Source organism: Alligator sinensis, unplaced genomic scaffold, assembly GCF_000455745.1.
Source record: "Alligator sinensis unplaced genomic scaffold, ASM45574v1 scaffold950_1, whole genome shotgun sequence".
NCBI lineage: Eukaryota > Metazoa > Chordata > Crocodylia > Alligatoridae > Alligator > Alligator sinensis.
The window spans coordinates 1,314,256-1,340,841 of NW_005842331.1; the positions used below are offsets into that span (position 1 = coordinate 1,314,256).

Below are 26,586 nucleotides of genomic sequence, written 5' to 3' on the forward strand. Positions count from 1 at the left end.
AGGTTTGCTGTTTCGTGTTAATTGGGAGGAGGGACTAGGTTGAGACATGGGCAATGTGCAACAGGTTTTCCTTATTAAACACAAGTTAAAGTTTGGCAACCACAACATTTTAAAGCAAGGCATGTCTCTTCCTCATACTGCATTCCTGCACACCCCTATGTGTGCCCTTGGGGACAAGGGTGGGAAAGGAGAGGGGAAAGGAGATGGTGCCTGGGCATACTGGGTTATGGGCAGCACTGCCTGGGATGCACAGCCAGAGGAGCCTGGGGCTGGAGACCCATAGCCTAGTGCCAACTCAAAGGCCTCCAGCTCTGTTCATTTGGGGAGGGCTCCCAGTCCATGCGAGTGAGGAGCTAGTCAGCTAGGGCTTCATGGATCTGGACAGCCTGCTTTTGTGCGGGGCTGGAGCAGGGGAATACAGGCATCTGGGACAGACAGAACACAAACACACACACACATACAACTCAGGCATCCAAGGCCTGCATGCATGCACTTTGTAACAGGTTGCAAACCCACTGAAGCGGCTGTGACACCTCTTAGTGGAACTGCAGCTCCTGTCCAGCTCAAACTCTACGGCCTCTTCCTCTAGTTCACTCGCCCACCTTGCCTTGATCTTACTATTAAAGTTAACAAAACCAAGGCCGCTTGCCTGTAAGAGCCCGCTCTTTCGTAACCCAGGAAACCTGCCTCAGTTCCCAGGTCTGCGGAGTCCTCCACCAGAAACCAGGTACCATCAGTGTAACACAGATGCCCTGCAGCAGCTCCTCTCTGCAGGGTGGCTGGGAAGAGACTAGTGATGGGTGCAGACTCTGGGTGTATATAGCTCCAGTCTGAGCCCTCTTCAGGCAGTTGAGCCCTTCATTAGCTCCCCTCTGCCACCTGCAAGCAATCTCTCAGGCTGCTTGCTTTCTTAAAGGAGCAGGCACCTCCCAGTGTCCTGTTACACACACACACAGAACTCAGGTATCCCACACACACACACACACACACACACACACACACACACACACACACCCCTAGGTGTCTGGGGTGCACATGCACACACACAGAACCCAGATGATACACACACAAAACCCAGGCATACAAGACATGGGTGCGCACACATGCGCACACATGCGCGCGCACACACACACACACACACGTGCGCAACCCAGGCATCCAGGACCCTGGTGCACACACATGCACACACAGAACCCAGGTATCCAGGACAAACACGCACATGCACACACGGAACCCAGGTGTCATAACAGCAGGGGCTTGGTGGTGTGGTGGCTCGTGCCCAGCAGCCAAACAGTGGTTGTCTCAGCCATTCAGCTCTGCTCAGGAGCCTTTGACAGCCCAGGGAGCCCTCAGAGCAATTTGGGAGGTGTGCGAGAGCACCCCCCCCCCCGCCCTGCTGGGCTCAACCTGAGCAGACAGGCTCCAAGCCTTGCCCCACAGAATTGCTAATGTTTGTTGTATTTGGTCCGGATGTAACCTTGGGCACTTAGAGTAAAGCTTAAAAGTTACAGTGCTTCCGTTTCAGCCTTCTTGAATGCCTGTACTTAGCCACAATTATTGCCTAACATTAATATCAGAAATTATTCAAGAGTTTGCAAGTTGAGGAATCAATACAAGAATTGATTCTTTCCTTAAAAAAGAGAGAGCAGGTAATATCAAGACTGCAGAAGAAGAATCTGTCTACTTTACGCTGCCCTTTGACAGAAGGCATGAACACCTGCTCTGAATATTAACCTTCCACTTGCAGAAGAAAGTGTAGTTAAATGCGATGAAATATCATTAGCTCAACGTAGAGAGGAACAGCAAAAAAAAGCACAAATAGTTGAACACAAATTGTAAAAGCAATTCCATGGGTAACATAAAACCAAAATAAACTACAGCCATTTGATTGGAAAGTGGTTTGAAGGCTTTTACCTTTCATTACCCTTCACTTCATTTTGCTTCCTTACCCCAAATTCGTTACCTAGAATCTACTCAGGAAGAAAGGTTTTTGGGTTAGTTGTGCTGACCATTAATACTATAGTTTGAGACCTATATACAGTATTACAACAAAGGAGCAATAAAATATTACTTTGAAACTCTAGCCCTAGACTAGAAATGCCTCACCATACCACAGGGTGTAATCATCTTCCACTACGCCCTTTTGAACTGCTTCACAATCACAGAGGTTCTGCTGAGGCTCCAGGTTTTGAGGTAGATATGCCTGACACCAAGGATGGGGCTTTCTTTTGATAATATGAAATGGTGTTGTCCCAGTAATAATGGCAACTTAATATCTTCCTGGTAATCAGATAAGCCTTTTCTGCCTTAATAAGACAATTAGTTGTATAGAGGGCTGAGAAAACATAGCTTTGCTTACTACTCAACGTGTGTTTCAAAGTGTGAAATGGAGATAAAGTTGTTCACTCCATATTTAGAACCGATTGCAGCAGACCCAGCTGTTATCTCTCTTCTCCTAAGCAAGATTATAATAAGCCTGCAGGAAGTGGTTTTTCTCTTCATGGCACTTAAGATTACTCCTAGGAAGAGGGTAACAGACAGGTAGAAGAGTCAGTTGTAACAAACCTCTGCTTGCTATCAAGACGTCTCCTTTTTAGCCCCCTCAAAAATTCTGTGGCCATCCCTACATTGTATGAGATGTGAGCTTTATTACCTCACGTGGTCCAAAGTGAAACATAATAATATATTCACGATGTCTGAAACCTGTGAACTGCCATATATTCTTGCAACAGATTTGGCTATGGAAGCACTGATGTTATGAAATGTATCTCTGGAAATTGAACAGATGGAAGGCTCCATGGGAAGAAATACATTTCCACTTTAGCATTTGCAGAAATAGCCGGTAACAGGAATAGAGGATTTTCCTGCTGGATCAAATTACTGGTCATACAGGTCCAATAACTTTGGCTGCATTGAGTAATAACCTTTCTTACTCGAGTACTAATGTGAAGGAGAACCATGTTACAGTCCCATACAAAGTATGCAGCCAAATTGCTTACATTTGTACCTTTGGAGGAGATGAAATCTCTCTGCAGCATTATAAGTCAGTTTAATTTGTTTCCTTTTAAACAAAAGGGTGAAAAATACTTACCTGAAATTAAGAGTTCTTCAAGATGGACCCAGCATATTCTAACTCAGAGACCCTACCAGTGTAACTGAGGTGGAGAAATCTTTTAAGAACAGTGTCCTTGAAGCAATCATGCCCCTCTGATGGCAGACCCTCGCTGTTCCTAACTACTGTGATGGTAAGGCTAAAAGGGAATTGAGTCTCCACTGAATCGCAGACTGATTTTATAAAGCTCTGAGAAACAGAAGAAGGTGGGCGGGATGTGTGAATATACAGAGTCCATCTCAAAGAACTTCAGGTTACATGTAAGTAACCTTTTTTTCTTTTTTGTGTCTTCCACATATTGCCATCATCCTTTATCATGGGGACCTAATTAAGCAGAGACTAATATACTGCTTGTCAAACCGAGCAGCTGATCTAGGACACTAGGTTCAACGAGTAATGTTTTGTGAAATACTTACAGATCTCCATGTGGCAGTCCTGTGGATCTTTGATTGAAGCATGTTGAAAGTATGCCAACTGCTCTCAAATGAACAATGATTGGTGCTAACAAAAGGCAGAGAAAGTTATTCTTGCATCCACTTTACAAATCCAGCTCACATAAGTTCTAGCTGAGAGCTGGGTTTTTTGGGGTTTTTTTGTTGGTTTTTTTTTTGGGGGGGGGGGGGGTCTTTGTTTTTTAGAGTTAAGCAATGCTTGCTGCAAGATCTTTCAAGATCTTTGAGGTCAGTTGGGACCAATATTTTTTGGAAGGCACACCACAAGTTGGCTCCTCCTTTTTATCTGCTGCTCTGCTTTCTGCTCCATGCCCTTTCTGCCCCTGTGCTGCCTTCCCAATCTGCCACATGCCACACACAGAATCTGCCCGTACCACGTGTAGCATTCATGTCACAGGTTGGCTACCCCTGTTTTAGGCCTTATGCACGCAGTAAATTTGCCATACCCCCTAGAGTGGTATTCTCAAGCATGCTGCCCTACTCCAGGAACTGGAAATAGTGTAGCTGTATCTGTTTATCATCGTAGGCTGGGTAATTAGTTTAGGCACCCTAATCTGTTCTGTCACTCAGCACTGTTAATGATCACCCTGCTGTCACTTTCCCCAAAGCATCACCTGGATGCCATTGTACTGCTTCTCGTTTATGAAGTAGTCTTCCCAGAATAGTGTAGTGTGCTTGAAGATGTTGTTCCAGGGTATACCAAATATCTTGTGTAGACCTGGACTTTGCCTCCTACAGCTCATGCAGTGAGATGTGGACTACAGAATCTGCCTTGCTTTCAGGACAGGAAATCTAGTAACACTGAGAAAAGTCTAAGCTTCTTTAGAGAGCTACAGAAGGTCTGTGTACCTTTGTTGACCCAGATACTCTGGGGTAACTCAAATCACTTTGGCCTTGTCACATCTTATCTTCTGGGTTATGGAGAAAGAATGGGGCAAGTCTTCTCCCGAGTACAGGAGAAAAGCTTCTGATATGTGTAAGCTGTTTCCTTTTCTGTTCTTAGGCAAAACAGATGACACGTCAAGATTGTGTCTAGCAGCAAAGAGAGCCAGCTAGAGAAATCCCCAGTAGCTGAAGAAACGGTTTATCCCTTTATTCCTTGCTAATGATATCTCTTGGCCACAAGGGACATGTCATTTTGGATGCACGAATCCCTTGACTATTTCTTTGCCTGATCAGGAGTGCCCCACTCCTTCGGTTCAATGAAACAATACATCTCTGTTATGTGGTCCCTGGGGACCTTAGCTTCTTTCAATTCATGTGAGATGGGAAAGATCTGAGAGCTGGACAAATTGCTCTAAGTTCCAGGATATTTAGATGCAAACTTTCTTCGTGGGACTTCCAATGGCTTCCCATTGTTAGGAAGTTGCTAAGTGTTCCCCAGGTGCTGCTGGAAGCGTGCTATGCTCTCTTTAGAACAGCCACGCTCTGTCTGCTATGCCAAGGAAAGCAGTACATCTCCTGGGATAGTTAACAGTTAGGGGTGCATGTAGTGGGCAGTATTCGATTTGGATTTGGCCCAATTCGGGGGACAGTGATTCAGTTTGTTGATTCGGATCACTGTCCTGATTTGATTTGGCCAAATTGGAATCTGAAGATTTGATTCCGATTCAGAGAATCAGAGATGCAGCCATAGACACAGCTTTATGTTTTTTCTATGTACCTCAAGGTATCGGGTCCAGCTCATGAATGCTGAGATGGTGGGGTGGATGGAGCGTCCCATGGGAGCACAGGGGGGTCCCCTGTGCGCTTGGTGGTGGCGGAAGTGGACCAGAAGTACCCAGGTCTGCCACTAAGCATGCAGGGGACCCCTCCCCAGCTCAGCGATCGGCCATGGGGGGACCCTGGGTGCCACCCCATACCCAGGAGGCACCAGTTGCCGAGCCAGGGGGCGGGGTCCTCCACCAAGCGTGTGAGGGACCCCCCTGTGCTGCCATGGGACGCTCCATCCTCCCCATCTCAGTGTTCATGAGCCATGCCTGGTACCTCAAGGTACGTAGAAAAAACATATAAAGGTGTATCTATGGACGAACTGTCGGATCTCTCCGAATCTCTGAGTTCATTTGGAGACTTCCGATTCAATTTGGAGAGATTAATGGGTCTCCTGATTTGATTTGGATTTGGAGATTTGGACGCCAAATCGGGCCGAATCTCCTCCGAATTGAATCAGCGACCGAAGCTTTGCACACCCCTATTAACAGTTTTTACAGGCTATCCGTGCTTGGTCTGAAGTTCATTGACAGTCAGTTTTGCAGGATTCTTTCCTGAGTTTCATATAAGGTGCGACATAAGCTGCTAAAGTTGCTAGACCCACCAGCACTAGAAAAAAGCCTGTCTGTACACAGTAATGGTGAAGCACCATTATAAAAGATTGAAGTTTCAGAAACCATTCACATGAAAGAAAAGCTCTTCCTTCCTGAGCACCCTATAATGCAGATTTTCTGAGATGGAATTGAAATACTTTTATTATCAGTCCCCAACCTCAAAGAGAAAGCATGTAAGGTTTCTTAAAAGCTCTCAGCTCATTTGCCTCCACAGAGATTCACCTGAAAATCAAAGGCACTCAAGCAGTGGTTAGATGAAGATGGATACTTCACTCCTAACTGACAGAGGCTGCTTGTTTTTGCCTTCCTCTGCAGCCGGGGTTGGCAAGAGGGAATGGTCCTCCTTCTTGGATCTCTCCAGTGTATTTTAACAACTCTTGGGGCAGCAGGACATTGACAGTGCCCTTGTCCCCTTGCTTTACCTGTGGCAAGTTAGGGTGTTCCTGAAAAGTACCTTGCATGACTTAAATTTGTGTAAAATGGTAATGCACTCAGAGTGGACAAAAATGTCTCATCTTGTTAAATGAGCGCTCACGATGGAAAGGGACTTTCTAAAACTCCTGGGAGCAGCAGACAGCCCAAAAGAAAAGCATTTTTGCTGGATGAGCTGTTGGCCTACTATAAAATGAAGATACTTTCTGTGACATGGATCAGTAAAAATATGAAAAAGCACCCTTTAAAATCAAAAGACTGCAAATCAGCTTGGGGTAGAAAGGGAAAAAATGATGGACAGAAGCACCAGCATACAGAAAGGGAATTTCCTTGTCAAGATAGTGAGATTTCTTTGATTTGGAATTGGACCAAACCCTTCACTTTTCTTTGGTATGAGGAAATATCTGCAGTAATACCCTTGACCTTTGAATGCCTTTTCTTGGCATCTCTCACTTGTAACTGATCTTTTAGTCACGTGAGAAGGGTCTGAACAGGGATGAGTGCCGGAGGTCTGAATGGAAGTACGGTCTCACACTGAACTGTGTAGACATTTTCTATTATCTTCTCTGGAATCCATTTGCCTAAATTAGGATCAGTATTGATAGAGACTGGTTTTGACCTGCCAATCTTTCCGTCAAATTTGAGGTCTGTGGTTTGAGGAACTAGATGTTGAAATGCAATACTGCTTTCTTTTCATTCAGCATTTCACATTTTTTCTCTGCTGTGTCAAAGAAGTAGACTGCTACTGAGAAAACTGAAGTCTGTTAAGAGAAATTATAAGAGGGTGACACTGGGTGCATCTACACAAGATGCTTTACTGTGCAGTAGAGCTAATTACTGAGCAGTAAGTGTCCATATCTACATGTGCAGGCTCTTACTGTGTAGTAATTGGCTCTAATCATGAGTAAATTTGCTACCTGCAAATGCAAGTAGTAAATTTACTTGAGATTACATACTGCGCAGTAGTGCACGTGTAGATGTCTGACCATAAGGAAATGTGCTCCCAGTCAGTTGGGGGCAGGAGATTGCTCTCTGCTGTTGGGAGCTGCCTGTTGCCAGGGCAGGCTCCTCCACCAGAGCCCAGTGGAGACAATGTCCCCCTGCCCCAGCAGCAGGGAGCTCCTAGCACTTGCTCCGTGATCATGGGGCTGGGATATCAGCCCAAGTCCCATGGTTGCGGGGCCTGGGCTGGGAAATCCTTTTCTCCTAGCTCCATAGTAATGGGGCTGGCACTGGGAGATCTTTATGTCCCAGCCCAAGTCCCATGGTCAGGGCACTGGGGCTGGGAGATAAGGATCTCCCAGACCGGGTCCATGATCATGGAGTGGGAGCTGGGAGCTCCCTGCTGCTGGGGCAGGGGTACATTGTTCCTGCCTAGGCTCCAGTGGCAGAGCCCACCCCAGCAGCAGGCAGCCTCCAGGGGCAGGGAGCAATGTCCCAGTCCCTGCCAAGATACAACTGTCTCTTGCCCCCTGGGCTTACACTGAGGGGGAGCCTAGAGCTCCTCCTGGCTGCTGCAGGGGCCCATTGCAGGGCTACAGGGAGCAGAAGTGGTCTGCTGCTAGGAGCAGCAAATCTTCTCCCGCATCCCTGCATGTGTAGACAAGTGCTCGGTAGAGTTTACTCTTGAGTAGTACATGCACTCACTGTTGGATAAAATTGTTCTGGTACCTAAATGAAGGCCCCAAGACTCCTCCTTTAACAGACTAAAAAGTACCTAAATGACTAGCAGTTGATCACACGTACTCCTTTTTAATTTATGTTTTCTCCGTATTATTGCTATACAATCCATTCCCTTCAAAGGAAGATGCCCAGGCCTTTTATGTCTTTTGCCACCTTTCTCGGCACTGACTGAGATGAATTCAACAGCCCCTCTCATCTTGTCATCTTGCGCTCTGATCCTTTACAATGCTTAGATCTTCTTTGCCACTAAAAGCCAGCCCAGGAGAGCTTACCAGTGTCCTGATGTTCCTTGTGTGATCCCAGTATGAAAGTATTGCAGACAGGATATCCCAAAAGACAGTACCCTCCAGAGACGTGCCAGAAGGACTGCCAGACATGATGCACAATTAAAATATTTTTCTCACTTCAAATCTACATAATAACTGTAGATGGTACCAATTCCCAACAGCTAAAACTAACAAAAACTAAAAAAAAAATTACCATTGCATTTACAGGACACTAAGCACTAAAACACAGTATGAATCACTATCTTCTTTGAGAAAAAGGGATATGGAGAACTTAATTTTTGTCTACTTCTGTGGCTGGAAACAACTGCAGTAGCAGCAGATCCCCCCAACATGTTTGAGGGAGTAGTGATGTGTGTAAATGCTCCAAAAGCATTCCTGTGAGAACATTTCACTATCTAAGCTGCATCAGTCAGCGCAACCCGCAAGTAGAAACATGGAGAGGGCACGCAAAGGACATAATTCATTCAACTGCAGGATATGGAATACTTCAGTACTGAGGAAATGTTCATGCTTTTGGCATATTATTTAGAAAGTAACAAATATTCATAGCACCTAAGAGATAAAACAACATTCCTAGCTTGAAGCATCTACACTAGAGATGGTTCTAACTACAAAGTGTACCTCTCTGTTATTTATTCTTTATGAAACGGCAGGGTTAGTTTGATCTTTTTAGCAGAGAAGTATTCGCTCCATCTGTAAGGACAGTTCATCAAAACATACATCTGTCTTCCAGGTGATTTACAGCACTTAAGCTGCTTCACAGTGAAAAGGGCATGGAGTATAAAAGATAGTAATGATGAAACAGGTGGGAGAAAAGACTATATAAAACCATGCATTTTCTGCCCACTGTGAGCTAAGATGAAGTTTTCTTTTCTTCACCATCTTCCAATTTTGAAAATACTAATAACAAGTATAAAAATGGGTGTGCATCTTAGATCACAACCTGTTAATTTTTTTTCATTTACCAAATATACTTTCAATCCTACTAGTTCAGTCATTTGAATGTAGGGAGAAAAAAGAATAGAATGTAATTCTTGGGTTATTTTAAATACCATTGCCAAGGTTACTTTAAATTACTTTCCATTGAACCTAAAAGTTCAGGTTAATTGAACAGGAGGATTCACATAGCAAATTACCTCACTCCTAATGGCATGGAAGAAAGGGACCTGATTAGTAAACCCTATTAGATACTTTACAGTGTGGAGCTGTGAGATGTCAAAACTAAATCAGAGAGGTGAAAAATCAATAGTTCTTTAATCAGTGGTGGATTATAATGGGATTTATTTGCTTGAAACCAACAGGGGTAGATAAATTCCCCACTGAGATTAATTACTGGGAGTGTTGGGTGCAGGCTAAGTTGAAAAGATATCTTTGTGAGAGCTACAAGTGGGAATAAAAACGTCCATAGTCTATACTGTTACTGCCTGGATCTCTCCTAGTGATCCAGATGCTCACTTAATATTCCCAGCATGCTCTCCTTAATTTCATTTTAGTCAATACGTACTCTGCCAAGTACATGGAACTTAAGAAACTAGTAAACGTGAACACAAGAGGCGAATCCAGGATTTGGCAGGGGGGGGAAGTGTCGGAGCAGCAACCTGTGCTGTAAGGATGGCTGCACTCCCACTCCCAACCTCCTCCCTCCCCCACCCCCACCAACCAATGTGGGCAGACAGTGTGGGAGCCTCCAGGTATTTTTAAAGACCCCCAAAGCAGCTAAGATTTCCTTTCCTTTCCATGCTCAGAGGCACGTGCCTACCCCTCCCTTTCCACCACTCACCACTCCTGTTTACCCTGTTGTCCCAGGGCAGGGGAAGCTTCAGAGCCCAGTCCTGTACAGCTCAGCGGGAGCAGGCAGGAATGGCCCTGAGGCTTCCCCCACCAGCAGGGAAAGCATGGAGCTCCCCTCTCAGCGTGGAGGGGAAGTGTGGGAGGATTCCTGCATGCTTTTGGGGACCTTAAAAAAGTCCTCATAGCTTCCTGAGTTATGTTAAAGTCCAAAAGGGGGTATACAGCCATGCCATTGCATCTCCTCTGGTTCTGTCTCTGGTGAATGCTATCTTAGAAGAATATATTTATGATCCATTTTCTTGGCTTTTGGGGTAAAAGTTACATGGTTAAGTACTACAGTGAAGTGTTGTGAGATGCTCCTTTTTCAGGCTTCCCAAAGCACTAACAAGTAGGATAAGCAATGTAGAGCCTTACCTTGAAAGCTGCCCTGTATCTGCAATGCTAAGTGAAATCAGTGGAAGTGAGAGGTGTTCAGCAGTTTTAAAAATCAAGCTAACGAATGCATAGTCATTTTACAGAATCTGCTTTTCAAGAACACTTTTAAAGATTGGTGCTAAATATTATGATGCCCACAAACTAATAACTAATAGAGAATGCACCACTACTAAATATTACAAAGCACACCATGAAGCAGCTTAAGGATAAAACAGAAACCAGAGCATTACTCTGGTGTGCAAGCGAAGTAAAAAAAAGTCTGGAGTTGACATTGCCATGATCCTGACCTACTTACGGGTTTCCTAAAAATAAAAAAACAAAGAGATAACCCAGCGTATGAACTTCTGCCAGCCTGGAGGAACCATGTCCATTCTCCTCCCCCTTCCCCTCCCTGCCCCCCTCTGTGTTATGCTTTACTTATTTTTACATATCATACTTTGCTTTTATATACCATAGCAAGACTAATTTTTGTTTACAAATGAGTTAAGCTACAAGAAGCATACAAGGCATCTCACTTACCATGCACAAACCTGACAGATGGGTCTGCCTACTTACTTCTGTAATTATTAGTTCTTATTTGAGAAATCGTCATCTTAAACCTGGGTTAGAAAGTGCAAACTATCGGTATTCGTTTGTGAACTCTTAGTATTTTCCTAGTGGTGGTACACTGTAATGACGGTAAAAGCAGGAGTTTAAGGTATGTTTTCAGAGATATGTATTTTCTTGAATAAAACCATGTGCTGCAATCCATACAGTATTTCAGAACATCTTATTTATTGGGAAAATGCAAATTTAATACAGATTTAATATAAATTACAAAAACCAGTATTTTTTTAAAAAACCTTCTCCCAAAAATCCCCCCAAGTAATTGATAAAGCAATCTCAGCAAATAAAGTCTTTCCCAGTTCGTTTATTTTAAAGTAGGTCATAAAAATAATCCAGGCCTTGTCCCAGCTCCCAGATGGATATTCCAGTGCCCAATTCCTTTGCAAATTCTAAGCGCAGCTGGATGGACTAAGAAAAGGATACATAAGATAATTAGGTTTTACTGAGTACAAACAATTCTCCTCTTTTGTAGCTTCAGAAGTAATGCATGATCAGTTTTTAAAAACATTTGCTTCTTAGAAGCAGATGCTGCAAAGCCTGGAATAATTCATTGGCCACTAAGAAATCAGTTGATTAAATGAACAGCACAGAAGTAAACAAAGCTACATACTGCATTGTTTTAATCTGAGTTATCATTTACACAGTGCTATAATACACCCTCAGAAAATCCTGTCACACACAGTTTCAACTCTCCCAGAAGGCTTCACAAGGGTAAAGAAAGACTTTACTACTGAAGACAATGAATGCAACTTGCCAAATGCCAAAGGGATCAGTGTTTTATAAGATGTTGTCTTCTATATCCAACCCATTCTGTCCCTCTCTCAGCATCAAGTCTTAAGTCTGATGCAGAAAATTACATTTTAAAAAGATACTGTGAAATTAGTATTAAATACATTTCCTCATGTTATGATCACCAGTTTAGATTATTGAAAGAAAAAATTATTTTACAATTTTGTGTTTTTTACTTTACTCGGATTTTAAAATAAAAAAAGCTCTTTTTTTTTAGCCAGCTTATTTTTACCTTTAGAGTCTTCTGCACAAGAGCAAAGCAGCAATCTTTGAATTGCTAACATTATAGGGCAATGCTTAAAAATTTTCCAACAGGGACTAGAAAAAAACCATGGGCACATCTGCTGGCTTTTGGAATTTGTGGCTGCTTTCTACTGTATTTGAATGAGACCAGATTTAAGTGGACAAGCTCCCTCTACTTAAAGAATGAAGCAGTGGAATAAACTGCAGTGTGAAAGGGGAATAAGCGATAATTTAGAGTGGTATTAGTCAACGTAATTGCTTTTATGTGAACAATCTTTCATCTTTGCCTCAGCATAGAAATCTCTTTAAACCTTATTGTTCCAACCTGTTGAGACTGGAAGGAAAAATATACTTATGCATTTAGAAATGCACAAATCACCATAGTAGAGTATCTGTTATTCACGAGGGAATGATTATTCAAAATAATTTAAAGAAATTATGCACCTAACTCAGATGATACTGTAGCAGCATGATATTAAAAACATTCTGCAAAAGGAGAATATAAAATGGCAACTTTCTGCACAGTTCAGTATTACAAAGGTGCATCTGCCTTGGGATTTGCCAAAATGTCTTCTGCCATTGTTCTAACACTGGCCTGGCTCTAGCAAGAACAAATTTAAACATGGTGATCAATACACCTGCAATCTATATCTATCTATCTAGCTATCTAGACTTTCCCCCTTTATATAGATACATATTAATATTGTCACCATTGCAAAAACTGGCAGAGAGCTCTTCAAAACAGATATCGCCTACCTACCCTCTCTTCTTCTCTTATCCCCCTCTCATTTGAAGAGGGGGCATAGGTACATACCTTTAATGTTGGGTAGAAGACTGCGTGCTTTCCCCCTTTACTTCTGCAAAAAAAAAAAAGAAAAGAAAAGAAAAGAAAAGAAAATCATTTGCATTTATAATACTGGAGTTGGTAGATTTAATTAAATTTCAAGACAGTTCCATTATTTCCAGAAAAGAAGAAAATTGCACTAGGTGATATAAAAAACTACTGACTTTTTACTGAAGTTTTATTGGCCCTAAGATAAGGGAACACAGTGCTGTTGGCACACAACGATTACTAGGCTAAGAGCCAAGAAAGGTTATTGTCTCATTAGTGGTAAGTAGGTACATTGTGGTAACTGTAGGTACGCATGCACTCCATAGGCCAGATTCTACTCTACCTGTTGTGCATCTAAATGGACTTAAGCATCTAATTGTGATTCCATTCCACCCTCTTCAAATTCCTAAAAATCCATCAATGCATCTACTTCTATAACACACTATCATATGACCACTGAGTCACAAAAAAAGCTGTGAGGACAATAAGGAGGACTTCCCCATTCCTTGTATTATCAGTTTCAGGGACTCAAGCATGGTGGAATAAGCTTATATTTAGGCACCTAAGTTTACTTATAACTGGAAAGGAATTTGGTCCTGTATGTCTGAGACCAGAGATTTTTGCCAGTTATTTGTTTGTTCAGTCTGTGCATGCACCTTCTCTATCTTGGTGCACCAAAGTGAGACGATATAGATTAGTGCAGGATTCGCTGTCACAGATCCCTCACAAGGGAGTTGCATGCTTGGAACTTCTGGCTTTGTCTGATCCCTCTAAGCATCCCCTGAAGCCAGCTCAGGCACAGCTTCATGAGTGGAGGTGGTGGAAAGGAGACCTGGCCTTTTGGTCCCTGACTGAAGAGTGTGTGTAGCTGAAAGGTGGACACGGGGTAAGTGGGGGAGGGGAATAAAAAGGAGGGATGGGAAGAACTAAATTAAAGGGTCTCCCTCAATCTCTAAAATACACAAAATGATACTAAACTATACGCTAAAACAATTATCTAAGTCTAAAGTTTGACTATATTTCCTGAAAGGAGTAGAAGCAGGCTAAGCAAGCTGTGGACACTGTGCTCCATCTCAGACAGGGAGACGGTGGAACTGGGATGAGGGTTTCTTTCATACTGGCCTGCACACCCTTGGACTAGTACACAAGGCAGCTAGTGCGCTCAACATCTTTGATCTTGGGAACGTGTGTGACCACAGTGGAATGCACACAGGGACATAATCTGAAGAACAATCGAGGAAGACAGTTTTGACAGTGATTTACAATAGCAACCTTTGATTTTGGCTGTTACACAAATTATCATATGCCATTTAATGATTTATCATCTCTTTTCTTGGTGTTTTTGTATTTAAGTGGATCTCTTCTTGGGAACTGCAGACACAAAGATTTTCAGGTAAGGAGTTTAACTAATGAAATGTATTTTCTGAACAAGATCCCATTAACATTCAGTATAGCTAGACCTCTGTAAAAGGGAAGTAGTGATGGAAAAAGTATTCTCTTAGATATTCCTTTCCTTTAACTCAACTGAACCCACGCAGACAGGTTGATCCTCAATGCTGCCAATCAGGCATATAGAAGGTAGTCAGGTGAAGACAGATTTTCAGGCCCAATGTACTCATTCCATCAATCTCCCTTCCAGGAGGTTCACAGATAAGAATTCACAAGATTAGGTTTTAAAGTTAGGCTATGCAGCATTGATAAAGTTTTCCTTCATCGAATTTGCTTTGCCAGGTGTCACTCAGGAAGCAGGTTATGTGGAAACACAAAGGAACCCACCATTCAAGTACAGGACATCAGATTTGTAAAATACCATTGTATTTTAAAGAAGCCTTACTGAGGGCACAGGAACAAACCATCCCGCTGTGCAGGAAGAATAGCAAATGTGGCAAATGACATACTTGGCTTAGGAGAGAACACTTTGGTGAGCTTAAACACAAAAAGAAAGCTTAAAAGAAGTGGAAGCTTGGCAAAACAACTTGGGAGAAGTATAAGAAAATTGCTTGGTGTGACAGGGGCCATCCCCGGGCCTGTCTAATGTAGGCCTGACCCTCTGTCTCTGGGCTACCCACCTGCCTATCTCGCCTGCCACACCTTGATGGAACAATAATTATGATGTTACTCAGGTAGAAGGTTGCCCATTTACTATCCCAATGCTAGGGGTTGCTATCCACTGCTCCAAACCTCCCCTACACAATGGCCCATGCCTCGCAGATGGTATATAAATGTTGACCTGAGCCCCAGGGCATTGGATTGGTTTACTCCCTGTTGCCGTGCCCCCAGTGCTGCGGTCTGCCCACCCCCTGTTGCTGTGCCTCTTGGCACTGGGGTTTGCTCCCTGTCTCTGTGCCTCCTGGCTCTGTACCCCCTGGCATTGGGGTCTGCCCACCCCCTGGTGCTGGGGTCTGCCCACCCCCTGTCTCTGCAGCTCCTGGCACTGGGGTCTGATCACCACCTGTTGCTGCTCCCCCTGGCGCTGGGGTCTAATCACCCCTTGTCACTGTGCCCCCTAGCTCTGTGCCCCTGTTGCTACACCCCCTGGCACTGGGGCTTTGCACAGTAGTGTGCCCCAATGAGGCCTCCTCCTCCAGTAGTCTCAGCTCAGTTCACCGGATAAAACAACAACATAAATATGAGCCCCTGGGCTATAACATAACACAAATCCTACAAGCCACAATCTGGCTCCTTAAAAACCCCAAAATGCTCCTCGACTATTGAGTGCCTACCAGCTCTGGGTACCTTGTAGTCTCCTGGAGCCTCAATAGCCATAGCAGCAGTCTGGCCAGCAGCCACAGTACTCCTGGGTAGTTCTGCTATGCAGGAGCTCTTTTCCCCTGGCTGCTTGCCAGAGACCTCCTCTTGCCAGCCTCGGCCCTGGGGTTTATATGTGCCCAGAAGTCTATCCTCTTCTTGTCAGTTGACTGGCCTGGGCGGTTGGGCTATTAACCCTTACCCTCCTGGTGCTTGGTGTTCCTATAGACTCGGGTCTTAAAGGGGCAGCCCTGCCTCTTAGTAACATGGCTAGTGTTCCCTGTTACACTCGGGCATGCAGGGATGAAGCCAGGAAGGCCAAAGCACAATTGGAGTTGCAGCTAGCAAGGGATGTGAAGGGTAACAAGAAGGGTTTCTATAAATATGTTAGCAAAAATAGGAAGGTTAGGGAAATTGTGGGCCCCTTACTGTATGGGGGAGGCAACCTAGTGACAGATGATGATGAAAAGGCTGAAACATTCAATGCCTTTTTTACCTCGGTTTTCACAGGCAAGGTCAACTTCCAGACTACTTCACCTGGCAGCACAGTTTGGGGAGAAGGTGAGCAACTCTCAGTGGTGAAAGAACTGGTTAGGGACTATTTAGAAAAGCTAGACATGTACAAGTCTCTGGGGCAGGATGCAGTGCATCCGAAAGTGCTGAGGGAGTTGGCTGATGTGATTGCAGAGCCACTGGTGATTATCTATGAAAACTCATGGTGATTGCGGGAGGTCCCAGACAATTAGAAAAGGACAAATATATTACTCATCTGTAAGAAAGGGAAGGAGGATCAAGGGAACTCTTGACCAGTCAATCTCTTCTCAGTCCCCAGAAAAATCATGGAGCACATCCTCATAAAATCAATTTATAAGCACTTGGAGGAGAAGAAGTTGATTAGGAACAGTCAACATGGTTTCACCAAGGGCAAGTCATGTCTGAACCTGATTGCCTTCTATGATGAGATAACTGGCTCTGTGGATGCAAGGAAAGCAGTAGATGTAGTATACCTTGAATTTAGCAGGATTTTTATACTGTTTCCCACAGCATTCTTGCAAGCAAGCTGAGGAAATATGGGTTGGATAAATGGGTTGTAAGGTGGATAGAAAGCTGGCTGGATTGTCAGGCTCAGTGTCTAGCTGGCCGTCAGTATCAAGTGGAGTACCTCAGGGGTTGGTCCTGAGGCTGGTTTTGTTCAATAAATTCATTAACAATCTGGAAGACGGAATGGATTGCACCCTCAGCAAGTTCATGCATGACACCAAGCTGAAGGGTGTAGTACATACACTGCATGGTAGGGCTAGGATTCAGTGTCCTAGACAAATTGGAGGATTGGGCCAAAAGAAATCTCGTGAGATTCAACAAGGACAAATGCAAAGTCCTGCACTTAGGATGGAAGAATCCCATGCACTGCTACAGGCTTTGGTCCAACTGGTTAAGTAGCAGCTCTGCAGAAAAGGACTTGGGGGTTACAGTGGACAATAACATGGATATGAGTCAGCAGTGTGCCCTTGTTGCCAAGAAGACTAATGGCATATTGGGCTGCATTAGTAGGAGCATTGCCAGCCGACAGAGAGAAGTAACTATTCTCCTCTATTCTGTACTGGTGAGACCACATCTGAAGTACTATGTTCAATTTTGGGCCCCTCACTATAGAAAGGATGTGGCCAGATTGGAGAGAGTCCAGCGGAGAGTAACAAAAATGGTTTGTACGCTGGGACACATAACTTATGAGGAGAGGCTTATGGAACTGGTCTTATTTAGTCTGCAAAAGAGGAGACTGAGAGGGGATTGATAGCAACCTTCACCTCCCTGAAGGGGGGTTCCAAAGAGGATGGAGCTAGACTGTTTTTAGTGGTGGCAATAGACAGAATAAGGAGCAATTGTCTCAAGTTACAGCAAGGGAAGCTTAGGTTGGATATCAGGAAAAAACTTTCCTTCTAGGAGGGTGGTGAAGCACTGGAACAGGTTACCCAGAGTTTTGGTGGAATCTCCATCCTAGGAGGTTTTTAAGGCCTGGCTTGATGAAGCCCTGACTGGAACGATCTAGTTGGAGATGGTCCTGCTTTGAGCAGGGGGTTGGACTAGATCAGCATGGATTCTGGTTTTCTCCGATTTAAAAATATCTCCTATTTTCTGTTTTAAAAAACTAACCTTAAATCCACATTTTTCCTTATTTAAAATGAAACATCGCTATATATCTATCTATATATTACATCATGGAAAAATGTGGATTTGGGGTTACTTTTTTTTAAACCAAAAAATGGGGATTTTTTAAAATCAGAGAAAACCAGGATCCATGTAGATCAGCATCTCTCAATCTGTGGGTCATGATCCAAAAGTGGGTCACAAGAATGAAAGGGTTGCAAACACATTTTAAAATGGATCAAAAAACTTTTAAAACAAATTATTCTTTAAAGAAGAAAAACGCAGGAAACGGTGGCTTTTCCCTTGCAGGCTGGCATAGGTCCAGGCTGCAAGGGGCTGCTTGGGACTCCCCATGTCCCTCACACACCACCACTTGCCCCACACACTGAGGGGCTGAGGGCAGGGGGCAGTGGATAGGGACTGGCCATCAATGTTTACAAATGGGTCCTGGTACAAAAAAGGTTGAGAAACACTGAACTACATGATCTCTCGAGGTCCTTTCCAACCCTAATTTTCTATGAGTCTATGATTTACATTTTCAGAGCAAGTCTTCATATTCAGATGAAAAGGAAATTCTATTAGAAGTAGCCTGTCTATGACTGCGTCTCCAACTGGACTTCACAATGGAGGCAGGTAGACATGGATCATGATTTTATTGACTTTCAAGTGACAAAAAGAACCGTGATATCATTTGACATATGCAAAGTAAAGTCAAAACAGGATGCCTGAAAACTCACAATGAGAGATGACAAATCCCAGGCCGCCTTATAGAATTAAAAGAAGAAGTGAACAAGCCAGTAAATATTACTGAGTTCTGGTAACAGAGGTATGAAGCAAATATGTCTAACAATGCAAGAGAAATTCAGAATTTGTAGCTACAATGGGGATTGAATTAATAAAGTGAAACTGCTGGGTTCAGAGTTCCAAAAAAATATTTCAGCCCATTAGTTACTGCCTTAGTTACAGGGGAGAGGAGAGAGAGAGATGGTGCTGGTGGGAGTGGGAAATTAAAAAAAACAACCAGTTGCCCACAGAAGGATTGCATTCGAATTCTGCATCAAGGATTGCATCAAATCAAATAGGGTTGATTTTTCAACTGATAAGAGATGCCATAGAAATTCCGGGTTTCAGCAGAAAAAGGTACACCTGGGAATACACCATCAACCCCTAGACCAGGCCAGCATCAGCTAAGTGAGAAATACTAAGAGAGTTGAGAGAAGCTGTGACAGCAGAAAACACAGTAAGAATGGATTATTTCAACTATCCACAAATAGACTGGGTCAATCTGATATCAGGTAGGGATGCAGAGACCAAATTTCTTTACATTATAAAAGACTGTGTTCTGGAGCATTTAATGCTGGAACCTACAAGAGGAAAAGCTATTCTTGACCTAGTCCTAAGTAATGACAGGATTTGGTGCAAAGGGTAGATGCTACTGAGACATTCTGCAAAAGTAACCAGAATGCAACTGAGTTTGACATCCATATAAAAGGGGGGAAAAGTGGAAAATCTACCACAGTAGCCTTTCACTTTAAAAAGGGAGACAACACCAAAATGAGGAAGCTGGTTAGATAGACATTAAAAGGGGCCCCTAAGGAGGTGAAGACCTTGCAAGCAGCATGGGAACTGCTTAAGAACACCATATTGGAGGTACAGAGCAAATGCATACCGCAAATCAAAAAAAAAAAAAAAAAAGGAAAGCAAACCAAAAGAAAGTTGTCACGGTTTAATGAGTTGCAGAAGAAATTAGGTAAAAACAAAGCTTCTTTCGAAAAGTGGAAGTCAAATCCTGACAAGGAAAATGAAAAAGAGCATAAACTCCAGCAAATCAAATGTAAAATTATAATAAGACAAATTGAGAAATAACTGAGGAGAAACTTGCTAGAGACACTAAAGGCAACAATAAACATTTCTTTAAGTACATTACAAGCCAGCGATCTGCTAGGGAATCAGTTTAGCTTTTTGATGATTGGGGTGTAAAAGAAGGGGCTTTCTTTGCATCTGTCTTCACTGTGGAAAACGTTAAGAAAATTGCCTCACCTGATCCACTCCTCTCTAGGGACAAGTCAGTAGAGCTGACCCAAATAGAGATTTCAATAGATGAGGTCATAGAGGAAACTGATAAACTAAACACCAGCAAATCACCAGGACCTGATGACATTCACCCTGGGGTTCTGAAGAAGCTCAGGTGGAAAACTGATGAACTCCTAAGTGTAATATGCAGCCTATCACTAAAAACAGCCTTGGTACCAGAGGACTGGAAGGTTGCAAATTTGACTCCTATATTTAAAAAAAAAGGCTCTAGAAGGGATGCAGGAAACCACATGCTGGTGAGCCTAACTTCTCTTCCTGAAAAACTGGTAGAAAAAATAATGATAATTAAAAAAAGAATTGTTCAGCACATAGATGAACATGACTTGCTGGGAAGTAATCAACATGGCTTTGTCAAAGGGAAATCATGCTTCACCAACCTATGAGAGTTCTTTGTGTGTGTCAGTAAGCAGGTGGATTGGGGTGATCCAGCTGAAATAGTATATTTGGACTTCCAAAAAGCCTTTGACAAGATCCCCAATGAGAGGCTCTTAACTAAATTCGATAGCCATGGGATTAAAGGGAGCATGCTCTTGTGGATTAGAAGCTGGCTTAAAGATAGAAAGCAAAGAGTAAGTATAAATGTTCAGTTTTCAGGATGGAAAGAAGTAAACAGCAGGGTTCCCCCAAGTATCTGTGTTGGGACCAGTGCTGTTTAACGTATAAATGATGTAGAAAAGGGGGCGAATAGCAAGGTGGCCAAATTTGCAGACGACAAAATTATCCAAAGTGGTAAAAGACCAAGGTGGACTGTGAGGAACTACAGAAGGTTCTGCCATTATTGAACGAAGTGGGCAACTAAATGGCAGATGAAATTCAAGGTAGACAAGTGTAAAGTGATGCACCTAGGTAAAAATAAACCAAACTATACCTACACTATGATGCACTCTACATTAGTTGCTTCTGCACAGGAAAGAGATCTGGGAGTCATTGTTCACTAGACATCAGCTCAGTGCTCAGCAACCATCAAAAAGGCAAGCAAAAGGTTAGGGATTAAGGGAATTGTAAACAAAACTGAAAGTATCATTAGCCCTTTTATAAATCCATGGTGCATCCACACCTTGAATACTGTGCCCAGTTCTGGTCCCTGCACCTCAGATAGAATATGGAACTAGAGAAGGTATAGAAAAGGGCAACAAGGATGATTAGTGGCATAAAAGGGCTTCCATATGGGTTGAAATTAAAGAGGCGAGGCCTGTTTGGTTTGGAAAAGAGACACTTGAGGGAAGGCATAATAAAGGTTTACAAAATTCTAAATGGTGAGGAAAAAGTAAATAGGGACTGATGATTTACTGTCTCTCAGAATCCAAGAACTAGACGTCACAAAAATGAAACTAGTAGGTAGCAAGTTTAAAACTAACAAAAGGAAGTTCTTTTTTGCACAGCATGTAATTGAAGCATCAAACTCAGTGCCACCAGATGTTGTGGAAAATGACAGTTTAGCCAGGCTCAAAAAGGGACAAGAATTGGACAAATTCTTGGACAAAAAGGGCATCAGTAACTATTGAGCATGAGAGTTGGGGATACAGCCTCTGAATTAGAACTTCCAATACCTTTAATGCTGGAGGCTGCAAGTGAGAGGAACAATGGAAAAAACCCTGGTTATACCCAGTTCACTCTCCCTTTCAGCATCCACTCTTTGCCCCTGTGTGAAAGGAACCTGAGCAAGATGGATCTATGGCCTCACCCAGTAAACAGCAGTTCTTATGTTCTTATAAGCATTTTATATGCAAGGATAGCGCATTGTCCATTTAATTTGAATACAGATGCTTTGTATTAGACTATATTAAAAATACTATATGAAAATTTGTAAAAGTAGTACAAATTTGAAAATGTGTTTACCACACCTTTGCCAAAAGTGGAGATATGCTCACAAGTGATGCTCTATTACAAGCTTAATGAACTGGGGGTTATCAAAATTCTGCTGATAATCTTTTACTTTAATTAAGAGCTGTTTGCTTCTCTTATTATGAGAAAGCACAACAGTCTTCATTGTCTTTTACAGCTCTTGATGTTCTTTTTAATGGAAGTAGTTCTGTTCTACTTAGTTTGCATGGAGATAGCTTTGTTTCATCATTTTCACCATTCTTCTCTGATCCCATTCTATTTCGGCTCTATCTAAGTCTTCTGTTTACCTGACCTTAATCTTAGGGCTTAGGGCTGTCAAATTCTGATTTTTCTAAGACTTTGATTAGATTCTTTATTTTGTTTTGCTTCTGGTCATACTTAAAGGCTACTCTTTGGCTCAGACTTTTCAGCTAACTGATACTTAACAGATATCTTGAGCAGACATATCTTACCCTTCTAACATACTTCTAAAGATCTAACCTGGTGCAGTCTGAGACAAGTTTGTTTTAGCTACATTTATTATTTCATTCACCCTTGCCTGGCTTATTTTGGTTCCCTGAAACCCTCTTTCCTATTAGCTGTTGACACAGTTGACAAATGGGAGACTCTCAGTGTACTGAATTTGATCACACATTCTAGTTAACCAGCAATTCAGTGTTTACTGAACCATGCCCCCAAATATACACAGAACGGTAAGGAAAGACTGCAACTCACTTCTTGTATTCAAAATAATGTTCAGCTATTTGTTCATCCCAAATGATTTTCGGTTTGTGTTCCTTCAGGGTTTCAATGTACCTATAAATTAAAATCACAAGTACAGAATTACAGTTCTTTTCAGAACACTAACAAAGTTAAACAATCGGTTTTTAAAAAAAAAAGCTATTTTACCCATGCTCATACAAGGTTTATAGAACAGGTTGAACAGTTTACTCAGTGATATCCTCCTGCCAGCAGCTGGATGCATTAGTCACAAATAATATTTTTTAAGCCAGTTATGCAGATTGCCAAGTCTGTATATTTTTTTAAAGAAACAGGAATGTATTCACATGTGTATTTTCACATTTGGCTCTGCTGTAGCTCACCCACTGTGGTGCTTGAATGTCCTTGTGGAGTGTTTCTAGGACACTTAAATCAGAGATTTGAACTCATTTCTCCCAGTTGACAGTATGCAAGACACATCTCTAGGCCACCACACCAACAAGATTCAATATTACATGTCACTGGTAGATGCTGAATAAAGCTGTTTCATAAAAAGCTTAGCTAGGTCTTTTGAAATAGGTAGCTTACATGTGTGCTGCATTTCTTCTTAGCTTGGGAACTGTGGACAACACATTTTTACTTTATGTTGCCCAGTTCACTTATTGCATCTCACTTCATCAGATGCTTGGGTTGGCAAAAACTTATCCAATTCTGATTTAGTTCATCTATAAAGTCTCTCTCTACTCTGCTTTCTGCCTGACTTCAGGCTAACACAGCTAACTACCTACCTATGTACATTCAAGATAGATTTGTTTTATTCAGAGAGGACGGATGTTAGGGTGTTTGAGCCTGGGCTTCCAAGTCCCAGGCTATTTCCTGCTCCACCACACACAGACTATATAACCTTAGCAAATCACTTAGGGCTTTTCTGCATGGGGAAGTTAGTATGTGGTAAGCTAGGATATGAATTTACAGGCAAACTAGCTACTCTGAACTAACACCCCGTGTGGCCAGCCTCAGTGTGCAGTAGCTTACTTCACTTTCCTACTTTGTAATTGGAGCAAACTGCCTCTCACTTGCATACACAAATACCAAGTGACTGTGCAGTAACCAGAGCTACTGTGCAGTAGTGTCGCCAACTTTTAGGTAACAGTGACTGCGCACTAATTTGTTACTACCGCGCAGTAGCACCACATCACACTTTGTGCCACGCAACGCTACCACACAGTAGTAATGAGCTACTGCACAGTCCTCATCTCGTGTAGACGTGGCCACTGACATGATGTTACGAGAGTGAACCTGGGAAGAGTCAGTGTGCAGTAGCTATTGTCTTGTAAATTCATACCCTAGCTGACTTTGCAATAAATTCCACATGTAGGCAAAAACCTCATCTCTGTGTGCCTTGGTTTTTCTACTGTAAAATGGCAACAGCTGTACTTCCTACCTCATTAGAGTGCTGTGAGACTCAATAAGTTAAAAGACTGTGAGGTACTCAGACACTACAGTAATAGGGGCTGTATAAAAATCATCAACAACTTTCTCTCTCAAGCATGCCAGCCTGCCGCTTGTGTATAAAGCTTCCCTTTCTCTAGGTGGAAGATTGACTTTAACTCTATTTGTATCATTCCTGACTGGACGTTAGTGGGCTTTTTGTCATCTCCCAAAGGAAAGCACAGTGTTCTTTTGATAAACCAAATCAATGATTTGAACCCATTCCCACTTGTCAATGCATTGCTTTATGGTTGTACCTGGAGATAACTCAGCGGGCAACAATATGATTCTAAGGTAGCATTATTTAAGACTTATCTTTCTATTTCTGCAAGGTTGATTAAAACCAGCTCTTCTATAACATAAGTCTCATTATAGGCAAAATTCTTCTCCTCATGATAACATTCACAGGAATAAATTACACTTTAAATCTTTTTATTTTTAAATGAAAAGTTTCCATCACCCAAGCTAAACACGGTATAACTGATTTCCATCAACCATTATCCTGACCCTGCTCATCCTGAAATACCATCAGACTATACATGTAAAAAGAAAAAAAAAAAAGGGAAACTTATTTGAATGTGATAAAGATTTATTCTCTCCTTTCTTATTATTACGAATGCAATTACAGCATTCCATTGAAAATGGAATATTTTCATCCCTCAGCTGCGGTTTTGCTCGGTTGTGTTGGTAAACAGTCGCTCTATGATTCAAATGCCACTCTGAGCAGAGACAAGAATTTTAGATTTATACAGTGCATTTCATGTTTAAGTTATCTTCAACTGCTTTGCAAAATGAGTTCAAGTGCAGTGCTTCAGTGTCTGTGCTAGCAAACACATTGTGCCATAGTAGCTATTATTTTTCAGCAGCTACAGCATGCATGCAGCACCCCGAGCACTGAAACTTTCCGTTGACAGGTAGTACCAGACTAAGGTTCTTGACCTCTTTTCACAAAGAGTGCACAGAATCATGAACTGCTCGGGGACAATTATCAAACACAGATAGGCAGAAACTATCTCGTTTTCCTGTTTAAAATTCATGGACCGCACTTGACACGGTGCTCCATTCTGTGTCTGCAGCCACCATAGCATTAAGAGCAAGAGTTCTGGTTTACGATGTGGGCTCAGATACGCCTCAAAGAGCACGCTTCTAGCCAAGCCTTCTGCTGGCACATAGTTTTCCCTTTCTGCATGGGATATTAGAACAAGACATTCTAAATTCTTTGTTAAAAATCCCAACAGAATTAAAGAATGGTCAGCATATGCACAGACAGGACCCATGGCAACTTTCACAGATTTGTACATTTATGGTGAGCTGTATAAACAGAAGAAATGCATAGATCAGGGCTATCCAACTGATGGCTCACAAAGGCTAAGTATGCCACCTGCAGGATCCTACCCATCTGCTGCTCCCCCCATTTCTCTTTCTACAGAGGTGGCTGGGGTCTTCAGGTTCCCCCTCCTTCCTCCACCCTGGAGTGGCACAGTGGCAGGGGGCTCTGGGGTGCCTGTGCTGCATGCTCAGCAAAGGAAGGAGCTGAGCTGTGCGTGCAGTGCAGGAGAGGGACTGCCCATGTGGCATGTCCATCTGGGAGGAAAGTTAGGGTGGGCAGTGGAGGCACTGGGCTGCCTGTGAAGCTGTGGGTGGGGGCTGTTTTTTTCTTGGACTTCTCTAAGGCACTGATCAACAAAATGTTGCCCAAAAAATTAATTTATCTTCACAAGGCAGGCAAGGTCCTTTGAGTAGATGCGGTATCTTTTATTAGACTGAATAAAAAATATCATTTCTACTCAAAGAATCTTGCCTGCCTATGTCCTTAGACCAACACAGCTACAACCAAAAACCCAGTTTATCTTCCCAACATCCTGAAGGTTTGTGCTATTACCCTTGCTTTAGAGATGGGGGAAGGAGGCACAAATTTAAGGCACAAATATGTATGCCCAACAAGAAGCACAAAGGACCTTATTTATAATGAAACACTATAAAACGCTCAAGAAACCCCTTTAAAATGGCATGCTCAAAGCTTAGTTCCCATTGTCTTCAGTTGCAGTTGGGAGTGCTCACTGCTTCTGCAAATCAAGTTTCAGATATCTCAGGTTGGGAGACCACAGTGAGGTTATCCATGAAAAGTTTGGTTGAAGTGAGTTATTCAGTACCACAGCACCTGTAAGACAGACAGGGACAGGCTGTCTTCAAGTACCCTAATGCAGAGACCAGCCCCTCTCTTCCTCCAATCCTCTGCCTTATTCATAGTTTCATAGCTGGTAGGGTCGGAAGGGACCTGAGCAGATCATCAAGTCCGACCCCCTGCCATGGGCAGGAAAGAAAGCTGGGGTCAAACGACCCCAGCAAGGTGTCTATCTAGCCTCCTTTTGAAGACCCCCAGGGTAGAAGCCAGCACCACTTCCCTTGGAAGTTGGTTCCAGATCCTAGCCGCCCTGACTGTGAAGTAGTGCTTCCTGATGTGTAGCCTGAACCTACTCTCAGTCAACTTATGGCCGTTATTCCTTGTTACTCCTGGTAGTGCTCCGGAGAACAGGGACTCCCCAATTACTGCTGGTCCCCCTTGGGAAGTTTTGAA

At 42.8% G+C, this 26,586-nt stretch overlaps 1 protein-coding gene across 1 annotated transcript in view; it reads right to left on the reverse strand.

Moving 5' to 3' along the window:
• Nucleotides 1-11,274: 11,274 nt before the first annotated feature.
• Nucleotides 11,275-26,586, reverse strand: part of CHID1 (chitinase domain containing 1) — a 186,929-nt gene continuing 171,617 nt past the window's right edge. The window contains exons 3-5 of the mRNA XM_025210034.1: nucleotides 22,533-22,613; nucleotides 12,969-13,011; nucleotides 11,275-11,530 (exon numbers count right to left, since the gene is read on the reverse strand). Coding sequence (XP_025065819.1) covers nucleotides 11,432-11,530; nucleotides 12,969-13,011; nucleotides 22,533-22,613 — 223 coding nt within the window. The 3' untranslated portion in view covers nucleotides 11,275-11,431. The remainder of the gene's footprint in view (nucleotides 11,531-12,968; nucleotides 13,012-22,532; nucleotides 22,614-26,586) is intronic.